This window comes from Oenanthe melanoleuca, chromosome 4 (genome assembly GCF_029582105.1).
Source record: "Oenanthe melanoleuca isolate GR-GAL-2019-014 chromosome 4, OMel1.0, whole genome shotgun sequence".
Lineage (NCBI taxonomy): Eukaryota > Metazoa > Chordata > Aves > Passeriformes > Muscicapidae > Oenanthe > Oenanthe melanoleuca.
The window spans coordinates 66,150,830-66,163,001 of record NC_079337.1 but is presented as its reverse complement, the minus strand read 5'-3'; the positions used below and the strand labels follow the sequence as shown (position 1 = coordinate 66,163,001).

Sequence of the window (12,172 nt, the reverse complement as noted above, 5' to 3'; positions counted from 1 at the left end):
ATGAAGAGAAACTGCAATGACACTTGTCACTATTGAATTATCTGCTCCGTTTTCTTTCATTCCCACTAAAGGCCAGGAACATTCATGGCTGGCAGCATACACTGGAGTTATTAAAGACAGGGATGGGAGCCAAATCAAAGAAATTTACTGTCTTGAAAACTGGGTTTGTTCATAATAAGATGTAAAGGAGGAAACTTTAAAATATTGGTATGGTTGGGAAATGAACAACCATGGTGGTGAGTTTTTATGTTCCTGCTGTGTGTGTGTTTAATGCAAATATCAGCTGCCACTAGACTGAATTTTCTGTCTGGGAAGGTGTTCAAAGCCAGGCTGGACAGGGCTTGGAACAACCTGGTCTAGTGAAGTGTCCCTGCCCATGGCACAAAATGAGCTTTAAGGTCCCTTCCAGCCCAAACTATTCTGTGGCTCTGTGATTGTATCATCTCTAGCTCTGTAAGTAATCCCTTTATTTGGAGAAATATTGCTCAAAACAAGCCACCTCCAACGTGTCCATCCTATGATCAAACAGCTCTCTGTGTTTTATGGGTTGTTTTAAACAAATAGTACCAGGCAGTGCCAGTGCCCTTCCAGCTCTGTGAGTTGTGTTGCATGGAGCATAAATCTGATGTCACTGGCCTGTCTGACCCATTCCAGCACATCTATAATTAGTGGGAACTCTTAAATCTATATGCTCCTTATCTTAATGGAAGGTAGTGCTGCAGATTGTGTGGTGTTCACTGCTGGAGTTCAAGGGGTCTGGAATTCAGCTGGATAAAAGCAGTTCAGTTCTTGCTGGAGCATGGGAATTGACTTTTCTGGAAACCTGGTTGTTTTTTGAGGACAGCAAAATGACCTTCAGTGTGTTTGCTTGGCTGTCAGGACTTTTTGAAATGAAGCCAGATCCCATCCTCTGCCTTTTAAAAAATTTTTTGTTGACAGTGTCCTGCAGGAAGGAAGAGATGTGATTAGTGTAATCACCTCCATATCATGCACTGTATCTTCTAATGAAGTCAGTGCTGGTTAAAGTATTGCTTATCTTGGAGAAAGTAAAGTTCTGAATTTAAAATAAGCAGGAAGGAAAAATCCATCTCGGGTCCCTGTTCCTCATACATATTTTTTTCCCAATTTAAAAATCTTTTAAAATAGATTATTTTAAAATAATCTATTTTATTTCTATAAAGAATAAAATTCTTTCTATGAAGAAATAATTTATTTCTATGAAGAACCTGTTTAATTTCAGATTTCATTCACTTCACCTGGATTGGAGAGTGATACAATAATTTAGTTTTTGCTTTTATGATCTCTAAAGTTCTCTCAAATAAAAATCTGTAAACCTGTGATACCAAGTTTAATTTTTTTGCCCCCATGTAATACTTTGTTCCATGTTGAAGTGTCTGCTTCTCCCATTGTTTTGAATTGTCAGCCTGCTCTGAGATAATTCTGCTCCTTTTCTGGATTGTCTTCAGTACTCTGCATACTCAGGAAAAATAAGAAAAAGATCAAGACTAGGCCAAATGAATAATGCATTAAAAAAAGAGGTCAGGTGCTAGAAGCCTTATCTCTCTCTTTACATGACATTTTTCCAAAGTTGTGTAAGTTTTTCTTTTTTTTTTTTTTTTTAATATTTCTTAATTTAAATAAAGTTACATTCTCTAAAGGTTTCAGATGGCATCTTTTGCATTAGAAATTGTACATGTTCCCTGATTGTCTGCATCCCTTCTTTTTGAATAAAGAACTGTTCTGAATAGGAACCACAGAGCTTTATTTCTTTAATTCAGTTAATTCAGTTGAGAATATAATGGTGATGCAGTTCTTATGCCACATTGTATTTCAGTTTTCCCCAACTTACAGAATTACAGCAAATCCCATGAATGCACAACTGGGGAAGATAAAACTTTTTGGATATCATCATGTATTGTGCTTTATTTAAAACATTCATCACCATAAGAATAACATCAGGAAAGTTTTGAATAACAAGTGACCAAGCAGAATTGGTTCTTATTCTTAACAATTAAATTCTATCATTTCAAATCTTTACTTTGTCCTTTTTTTTTTGGGTTGGTGGTGAATAATTATGGAGTGGTACCTGTGGCTTGTCTCAGTATGAGGCCTATTCTGAACAGTTTTCTCTAAGGATAGAGTGACTTTGTGTAAAATATTTGAAGGAAAAGCAGATTTAATGAACACAAGGTTAGATGGTAAATTCCTTTGAGATTTTTAGGAGTTTCCCAGAGGCAGTTGATGAGCAGCTGGACAAAGGCAGATACAGGACAATGAGACATCTGGAAGTTGGTGGCAATGTTCAGAGAGGTGGTTAATGACCCCAAATATTAATTGCTGAGTAAAATGTGAAATGAGGAAATGTGAGCTCTTCTTCCACTGGGCATTGTTTGAAGCCAATTCTATGTAAAGTGTTAATTATGGAGTTGGAAAATGGCACAGCTTCTTCTCCATGGTGTGGAGGCTTGTGGACTTTCCAAGGGCAAGGGGAGACTCTTCTCATCCAGTGAAATTGTACAAACTTTGGGCTGGTTGTGTCTGTAGTTCACATAACTCAAGATTCTTTCCAGAGCAGGAAAATCCTATAAGGAACAACAGAATAAAACCCCCTTGATTAAAATGATGAATAATTGGATAATTTACAACTTAGGGAAAAGGAAATGTGTGTAGAGATGCTACTACAGCCTTGCCATTCTAGTAAACCAGCAGGGAAGCAGTCTCCTGAAAAAGCCAACCAAACTACAAAAAGCTCAAAACCCCCTGAAGCTTTGACTCTCCATAGGAGAATCTGTCACTTGTTTCATTTGGAGGCAGCAGTGGCTGATCTGCCTGGAATAAAGAGCTCTTGCTCAGAGAAATGAAGAGCAGCTGCAGGGTAATATAGAGGTAAGGTTAATTGTAGTTTGCAAGGCTGAGCAATTGTAAATAGGATCCTTTCAGTGAAAGCATGAACCCTACATACAGAAGCAGAAGCTTGCAAAGTCATGGTTAGGATTAAGTTCAAGAACTCTTTTTTGAAGAACTGTTGGAAATGGAGATACTGCAAATGTGTTAATTTAAACCAAAGGCTCTTAATACTTCTCTGCCTTTGTAAAATGTGAGCTGGTATTACTAATGCCAAGTTCATACAATGAAGAAAAATAAAAAGTGAAGTAGGAGAAGTGAATAAATGTTTGCTTGGATTTTTTTTCCCCTGTAAGGTGTGTGATTGTTGCCTTAAGTAGAAGAAGAAAAAAAATTTCAAAACTTACAGCTTTATTGCTAAAAAGGAAGGTAGTTTCTGTAATATCTACAGTGATTTGTGTCTTGTACAGATATTACTTTGCTGTATGTAGAAATTTGCATCATTTGGGGGGAATATGATGAATAGAGAAGGCAGAGTGAAGGATCTGCACCGAGGACCTGATTTAAATGATTTGGTTTTCCTGGGCTTGCAGCATGACCCAACATGAACCAGCCTCAGCAGCACTGAGCTCAGGGGCTTTGATCACGTCCAGAGCTGTGAGAGGACTTTTATTAGGAGGTGTTGAGGAGCTGTGTGAATACAGAGCAATTTGTGGGAAATCTGTGGTTGTACAGAAGAGACAGGACAGCCTTTTGCTGAGTCCTGGGCTGCCTTGTGGTACAGATTCCTTAAAATCTTCTATTTCATGGAGCTTTTTGGGAAACTCCCCTACCTTGACTGTAAAAGTTACTTAGTGGAAAAAAGCATGCTTGTATAAATAATGCAAGATGAATTATTTGAATATAGGAATTTTATGTATGTCTGTTCAAAGCAGCTTTCAAGCATTTTGCTTACTCGTATTGGAGTACATGACTTTTCATGTGGTTCTACTTGTAATATTTATTAAGGCAAAGAAATGTGAACAATCCTATTTTCAACTTCTGTAGCTCCTCATGGAGAACCAACCATTAGAAATTCAGGTCTTTTAATGATTGTATATTGGATGTAACATCCCCCTGGAGTGAAGATCCTCTAAATAATAAACTTCACCTGTGTGCTGAGTTCATGGGAGAGCCCAACCAGGTGCTCAGACTGTGCTGTAGGTGCATGAGCCCTTAAAGTAGAGTCCTTTTCCTAGGACATAGAGTAGATAAAAACTGTTTGGACACTGCAGCTAAGGTTTGCACAGAATTTTGAGGTGCATTCTCACTTTATAGTTGAAGCAGCAGGTCGAGTGGGTGGGTGTAGGTGGGAGCTCTGTTACTCCAGCCCTTACACTGGGGTTTGCACCTTCCTTGGGAGATTTTCAGAGCCTCTTTGATTTCTGAAGGCAATTTGCCCTCATGCCTGATGCTGGTTAATGTGACTGAAAAACGTGCATCACTCCATCATTGCCTATTTTTAGCTTGCCAGTTCCGATGTTGGGGCTCTCCATGATCTCTGTCCCACTGGCTCTGTTACCAGGGTAATCCTCCCCTTGTAAAACCCTTTTTCCTCCTTCCTTGGTGGTTTATTGGCTAGAAATCTGAGTTTGCATCTTAGGCTGCTTCCATTTAAGAACTTGGTTTTGTCGAGGTCAAAGCAGAATCTCACCCCACTGTGGAGGTGGAGGGTTAGCAGAAGGGGAGAGGGCTGAGAATCCAAAAGGGAGTTGAGAGCTTAGAAAAGCTCCAGTTAAAAATCCTCTGCATGGTTTAGTTGGGAATGGGGCCTAAAGGTTTAGTTTGGCTTGTTTCTTCCCCACCTATGTTCTAGGAAAGAAGAGAGGAGTCACATTCATGAAGCAAAATAAACGACTGTGTCAAGAAGTTGTTGTTCAAGTGTGGAGATGGATATTCCTCATACTCCTCCAACCATCCTGCTCTGTTAATTGTTTTTTTCCTTTCACCTTTCTCCATTTTTTTTAAAGCAAGGTGATGGGAAGTGCCCGCTTGAACTCTGATTGTTTCAGCCAGATCTGCTGGAGGCTGTACTGAGCTGTCATTGACTAATGATAGGAGCTTTTTATCTGCAGAAAGGCATGTTCTCCATTCCCTTTCCCACTGCACTTTTACTCCTCATTGTAAGTCTCTGTCCTCTTAGCATTTCTCCTTTATTTCCTTTCCCTGCAATTGTTATGCCTCCTGCTTTTTGTCCTTCTGTCTCTATTTGTATTCTTGTGTGAGTAGAGACAAAGAAAGAGCAAATGGGTTGGGAATTGTGCTGGAAACAGGCTCCCTTGAGGATCAGAGCTCTTGCAGCTACACTTTCTGCTGCTCAGGTCAGAGCAGAGGTGCAACTGCATTGCTCAATACTGCAGATAAATGTAAGGGAGCAGAATCTTGGCTATATATACCAGGTTTATATAGATAAATATATCTATATATATCTCAGTGCAGTCCTCTGCCAGCCAGGTCAGCCAGGAGTGGGCTCTCCAGGGCTGTGTGTGTTCAGATTTCTGATGTCTGAGCTTTTGTCCTGTGTTCCCACCTCCCCTGCACCTGAGCTAATCCAGAGCCAGTTTGTGCATCTCTAAATTTTCTTATAGGCAGACTCAAGGCTATAACCATTCATGTGTTTAGATTTCCACCTCCCAGTGAAGCACATGTCTGTGAAATCAGTCAGATTTCTTTTTTCTCTGTCTGTCTCAAGAGACTGTGTATCCTGCTGGAAGGAATTCCATATTTCTAGCAGAAGTCTGTGTGCAGAGAGGTGTTTGTTTTGACGTGGTGCTCAATCTTCAGATGCAAACCAAGGAAGTGCAGACTGTGTTGTTTAGTTTTTAACTCATCTTAAACCAGTTTGTGTCTGGAGAGCTGCCGGGTCCTCCAGCTCTGCTGCCCTTAGAGCTTTGGCTGTTCCCTGTGCTGCTGTGAGCAGGCAGGGAGCTGAGCAGTTTTCCTGCTCTAGGGCTAGCTGGGTCTGTGCCTGCTGGCATTCACAGCCCTGTCACAAGGGAAAAGGGCAGGAACCTGCTGGGAGATCAGCTGGGTTTGAGGCATGTGTGGAAGTGCCCCATTGATCTGGACACACGGACTGCAGTCTGGGGTGGTGACTGATGGGGAGAATCAGATGGAAAACTTATTTGCTTCACTAGTGCATATAAATGCCTTAAGCATTAGGTATTAAACATTGAGTATTAAAAAGTTATTATTTTAACTTTACTATTTAGAAAGATGGGCAAAATTATTACCATTTTGCCTTTTGGCTCCTCTCACCTTACTGATTTTCTGCCTTGCTAGACATCTTTCTTTCACTAATAAATACAATTTTTTGCCTTCCAGTAGGAAATAGAGTGTTGGAAGTACAGACTTGTACTGCCAGCATTGCCAATCTACTCTTGCCAGCTGATTAATCCTACAGCTTTGGTATGAGTCAGGTAGAAAGGGTTTTTACTTTATTCTGGATGAAATGTTTGCCATCTGTCTTTCATGTCTGCATTGCAGATGTGATCTGGACTAACAGCTGGAGGTCTGCTCAAGACTGGCAATGTTTATATTTCTAAAAAATTATCACTCTGCTTCAGCAAACATTTTTGCTTGTGTAGATTTTCAGTATTTTTGCTCTGACACTGGAGTTGCAGCACAGAAACGAGCTGCAGTGTCACTGGTGAGCAGCTTGAACCTCAGAAAGCTCCTCTGTGTAACTCACACAGAGAGTGGATCTGCTGGAGGAAAACAGGGAGTTGTACTGTGGCAGACAAACCATTCCACATGCTGAGCATTTGGGGTTTGTAGGATGTTCCAAAAAGTAAAATTATGCTGTGTGAAGAGGCTGGTGGTAAGGGTGGTGTGGGGTTAGACTTCTGGGGACTGGTCTGTAATGGAGAATTCTGTGATGTGGATTTTGGCTCCACTTGTTGAAGTAAACACTTGTTAGTATGTGCTGAAGTGAATCCTTATTTTCTTTACAGACAGGCTTTGAAGACAGGCTGGCTAAACAAATGCTCACACTGAACATTACTGAGCTGGATAGAGACATTTCTGTATTGCTGTATTTAGGAAAAGCTAAAAGCTTAGAACAAGAGGCATTTTGGCACATGCTCAAGGAAGAAGAAACAGAGGCAATAGAATTCCTAAAATATATTCTTGAAGGAAGTCTGGAGTTACTTTCAGGATTAGGACTGCAGTGTCTGTATACTTGTATACATTCTATGCTGTATTACTACAGCACTATTAACTTATATTTCCTTTCAGTGGAGTTCTTAAAGCTGCTTTTGGGGACTGTTTGCTCAAATAGTCATAAAATACTCCTAGCATCCTGTCCTTTATCCAACTGAGCAGTCCCTGTTTGCCTGTTTGGTGTAGGAAGTTCTGTGTAGAAATTGCAAGAAAGAAATATTCCATCTATTCTTACATAAACTCTTGGGCAGGTAACTTCTTTTTAGTCTTGTAATTTAAAATTGCTGTTGTGACAGCAGCTGAAGTTAAGAAAAATATATTAATTTTATTATTCTTTTACTTATTTGCTGCTGTGGTATAGATTTGACTGGGAATGAAAAACTGTCATAAGGTTTTAATAAGGTTTTTTTCTTGCCTGTGCCCTTTTTATATTTGAAAGCCACAGTCACCCCTTTATATTGAGTTTTGAGAGATATTTGTTTTATTTTTTAGTGAAGGCTGAACCTGAGCCCATATTCTGGCTGTAACAACTGATCACCCAGGTTATTTTTAGTATCACCTGCATGACTGCCATCCACTGAAATTAATTTGCTTTTGTAGGCTCTGGACTATGGTAGAGCTTTGAATTTGTTTTTGAATTATGACAAATTTGAGCACTCATGTTAATAGTGAGGAAAAGTGTGCTTAGAGAAAAGAGAGACTGTGACACATTTGAAACTATTATAACTCATAATTAACCAATTAGAATAATTGTTTACTTCTGACTTATTTTCTGAATTCCAGAGGCCAACTGGAGTGGCAACCAGCTTTATACAAAAAAGAAACAGGCTCTGAAAGATAATTAAATACTGTCTGTTGGAAAAATGATGGCTCCCACATCAACCATGTTTACAGCAACTAGAAACTGTCTCCCATTTTCTTTAATCACGCCTGGGTGTTTTCAGCACTGTAAAACATGAAGCCTAATGGGTTTTTGTGGAAGAGTGGAAACTGAATAATAGTGATTTTAGCACTCACTAGATATTATCTGATAATTCTGTTACCAAATGTTGGCAAGTGAGAGGAGGCTAATGGTGGTTTTATATGTGATTTATAAATACATTGATTAGGGAGTTCTGATATGCCTCTCTTTTTCAGCAAGTATTTTAACCCAGTGAGAATCTTTTGCAGAGACTCACCAGCCTGTTTATATTGATTGATAGTGATTACTCAAGACACTCTCCTGAGCTGAGCAGTAGAATTTATTTTGTATATTCTGGATAATGCTGTGAAATCCTGAGTAAATACCTTACTGAGTTATGCATCATGAAGTGGATTGTGATTCAAGGAGCAATAGCTGAATTTCTTTTGATTTTGGTCCCTTAATTACAGTGGTGATTTATTTATTTATTTATTTATTTATTTATTTATTTATTTGTAAATTTTATTACTGAAATCAGCTTATTGCTTAAAAATACTAGGATAAAATACCAAAGTTACTAAGTTAAAAATAGTAATTTTTTTTTTCCAGAAAAAAACTTAGGACTTTTGGAATATTATATACAGAGGAGCTTGACTTGAATCTCATATGATGTCCAGTATAATATTACTGGTTTGTCTTTACCTGTTGAGTGTACTCATGATATATGGGACTTCTAATTTTTCACTTTAATTTTAAAATAAAGGAAAATATTTTAATCAGAATTATCTAAAATGAACATTTTTTCATTAGATTTTACTGTCTTTTTGGATTTGGTGGACAATTTAATATCTATGTGGCTTTGCTTGTCACCAAGTCCTTAAATCACTTTCCAGCTCAGTGAGGTGCATTGGATGTCTCTTACAGCCTGACAGCCAGACTCTTCTGTATCTGGAATTTCCAAAATGAAGTCAACTAGAAAATTGCATGAAAACCTGAAATGGTGAATAAAACGACAGCAGTTTGCTGTTGTCTTCATTTTGAGGTTTGTTTAAGCTTTTAAGCCTAAAGTGGTCTGGAGAATCTGTTTTGGCTTTAAATGAGTATTCCTTGATGCAAAATTAAGAAATGCTGAATACTATGGGGAAATTTGATTCAAAAATCTGAACAGAGTTGTTGAATTTGTTTTATTCCACTGCTGACTCTTCCAGTTCCTTGCCTCTCCCACCCTGAGCAGCACAGGGGGATAGGGGGGTTGTAGTAAGTTCATAACACTCCTGCTCCTTCTCATTTAACCCCTGCTGCACTTTGGGGTCTCTGTGGGATGGAGTCCTTCAGGATAAACCTGCTCCTGTCTGTGCCCTCCATGGGATGTGGTTCCTTCAGGACACACCCATCTGCTGTGGTGTTGGAGTAAAAAGAATTTGGAATATAAACATCTAAACACCCACTGGATGTGGCAGTGATGCACCTGGGAGTTGTTGGAAGTTGAGGAACACCAGCAAGATTATGGAGAAGTATTTTATATGTGGCTATATATATTTATTCTTTAAATAAATGCTATGCAGTATGTGGAATTGCACTAATAATTTTCATGCTGGGCAGTTTTATTTATGCTGTGCAATTTTATTCCAGGGAGTATGACTTCTGCAACGTCACCTATCATTTTGAAATGGGACCCCAAAAGTTTGGAAATCAGGACTCTCACAGTGGAGAGACTATTGGAGCCACTTGTTACCCAGGCAAGTATCTTTGGTTTGTTTTGTTTCTTCCTTCAGCCTGATGCTGTATTTACTCTTTTTAAGTAATTATCTTAATAGTATTTGATGATAAAAACATGAGCAGTTTCTGTTCGTGATCTCTGTTGGAAAGCTGTGTTCAAACATGTTTAGAGACTCTTGTTCTAAATAATTTATAGTCTCAAAATGTGAGCAGGAATGCAGTAGCAACAACTATTTACTTATGTCTGCCTTATAAAGCAATTTAGAAATTTAACAGTCAGTCAGAGATAGGGATCTGACTGAGACGTGCTCCTGGTTTGTTACTTCACCATGAAAGACAGGTTCAAAATAAAAACAAACCAAAACCAACCATCCAGATTACAGAAACCATTCAAACCTGTTTCATTCTGTCCTGCCATCACTAGCAGTGGATGCAGGGGCCTGGTGCCTTTCTGTTTCTGAGCTGCTGTTATTAATGGAAAGCTGCTTCTTTCATTCCCCCAAAATGATGTCTCTGTATGGTTTCTCTGCTCCTTCAGTGAGTCACTTTCCAAAGAAATGACATCTGCTTGTCTGTCTTTGTTTTTTTAAAAAATAAAATATGTTATTTCTCTACAAATTATTCTGGACATGAAAGTCTCTGATTGTGTAAATAACTTTACAGACTCAAGGCAGAGAGAATTCTTTCATTCCACATGGTGATAACATGGTAATTAACTTCCATTATAAACCCTGGTAATTTTGTTCTTGATATGAAAGACAGACTGAAATCCTGAATTCACTGTGAAACTAACTGAAAATGAGATTACCAGTTCTCTGTTTTTCTGGTACTGATCAACACCAGCAAGTGAAGCTGCTCTATGCCAAACTCTGTTTTGAAATCCAAGTTACTGGGCCCTCTGTGAGGGAATTTCCTGTTCTCCTTTTGCTTTATTTTCCACTGCTTTGTCCAGAGAAGAGAAAACATCAGCCCAGAAGGGCAAGTACCATTGTAGCTTCACAGTTTCACCAGGTGCTGGGTTAACTTTGGGCTTTGTTTGGTAGCATGCTTGAGCAAATGTAAATCAAGAAATTACAAGCTGAGCTACAGGACATGGATTTCTTCAATGATAAAAACTCATGTTCCCAGGATTGTATTTTGATGAGGAACAATGTGTTTCTATTTTAGCAGTGTGTCAAGGAGACTAGGGAAAATAAAATGCTGTCAAGAGAGGGTAGAGAAATGTTAGGCTATTGTTTTATTCAACTTTTATGAATATTTCCATTCTGATTTCTTCTTTCCATAAGTTTCTAGATTATATGAATAAATAAAACCTCCTTTTTGAACATGTAATTTGATTTTTTTATATTAGGGAAATAAGTAGTTTGACTTACTTCCTTCGACTTTGATTCCAATGGAGTATGTTTGACTAAAATGTGTTCTGTGTGTTCCACACAAAGGTAATCACAAAAGCTCCAAGTGATGAAAAATGTGTTACCTTCAGATTGCGTTTATCTGTTGCATTTCTAGCTGAGGCTATTCAGCTGCTCTTTCTGTTTTTCTCAGATAAGTTAACGATCATCCCAGTTTTAAAGACTTTTTATTTTTTTTTTCTCTGCCTGAAATTGCATTTGCAGTCTGGTCAGGTCAGGAACAGTCTCTGGTTTACCTCTGTTGGGGCTTTGATCACAATCTGCCTGTGCAGCCTCCAGAAGATGCCACGTGCAAATATTGGGATCTCCTTAAAAAGTTCCAAAGCAATTTCCTTCCTGAAAGAGAGAACATCTAATTTGAAGCTTTCTCTTGGCCAATAAATAAATAAATGTATAGGTATTTAATCCCATTCAGTTTGAGCTCTGAAGCCCAGCTGTGGATTCAAATGAGCTGTGTAATGAGGAGAGCACAGAGAGAAGTTCTTCCATAAGTCATTGAAGCAGGTCACTGGATAGATGAGGGAGATTTAATGGCCACAAAATGCAGCAGAACTTTCTCAAAAGTTCCTGAGCAGCCTTTGAAGGCAGTCCTACTTCCATGGAGGGATTCAGGTTGGAAAAGCTCTTCAGGACCATGGAGTCCAACCTGTGACCAGTCCCCACCTTGCCCCCACCTCCTTTCAGGGAGTTGTAGAGCAGATTTGACCAGAAGTTTGGAGCACATGAAATTTGCCTGATCCTTTGATTTCCATCACCAGCAGGACAAATAAATATTTTATTTTGGCATTCACATTGAATAATCAGAGTACCCTCTTGTTCTCCAAGCAGTGTGTGATTGTAGACAGTCCTGGAAAAACTGTAAGTCGTTGTACACAAGTTTTAGGGCTCCAAAAGTGCAAATTTAGTCCTTTGTATCTGTGGACTTAGACTCTGCACTCAGTGTATGTACAGGCACATGACTGACAGACTGATGATACTTCAGAGAGTAATGCAGAAATGTGCTGTGGGTTTGCCAAAGAGCAGTGAGTCAGGATAGGAGAATGGTGCACTGAAAGTGAATTTTAGACAAGCTCATTAGTGTTCCAGATGAGAAAAT

The 12,172-nt window shown here is 38.9% G+C and overlaps 1 protein-coding gene across 2 annotated transcripts in view; it reads left to right on the top strand.

Moving 5' to 3' along the window:
* CTNNA2 (catenin alpha 2) overlaps window positions 1–12,172 on the top strand; it is a 446,082-nt gene that overhangs the window by 44,189 nt on the left and 389,721 nt on the right. For both annotated transcript variants that reach the window (XM_056490098.1, XM_056490099.1), the window contains exon 2: window positions 9,578–9,684. In XM_056490098.1, the coding sequence (XP_056346073.1) occupies window positions 9,583–9,684 (102 nt within the window). In that variant the 5' untranslated portion in view covers window positions 9,578–9,582. The remainder of the gene's footprint in view (window positions 1–9,577; window positions 9,685–12,172) is intronic.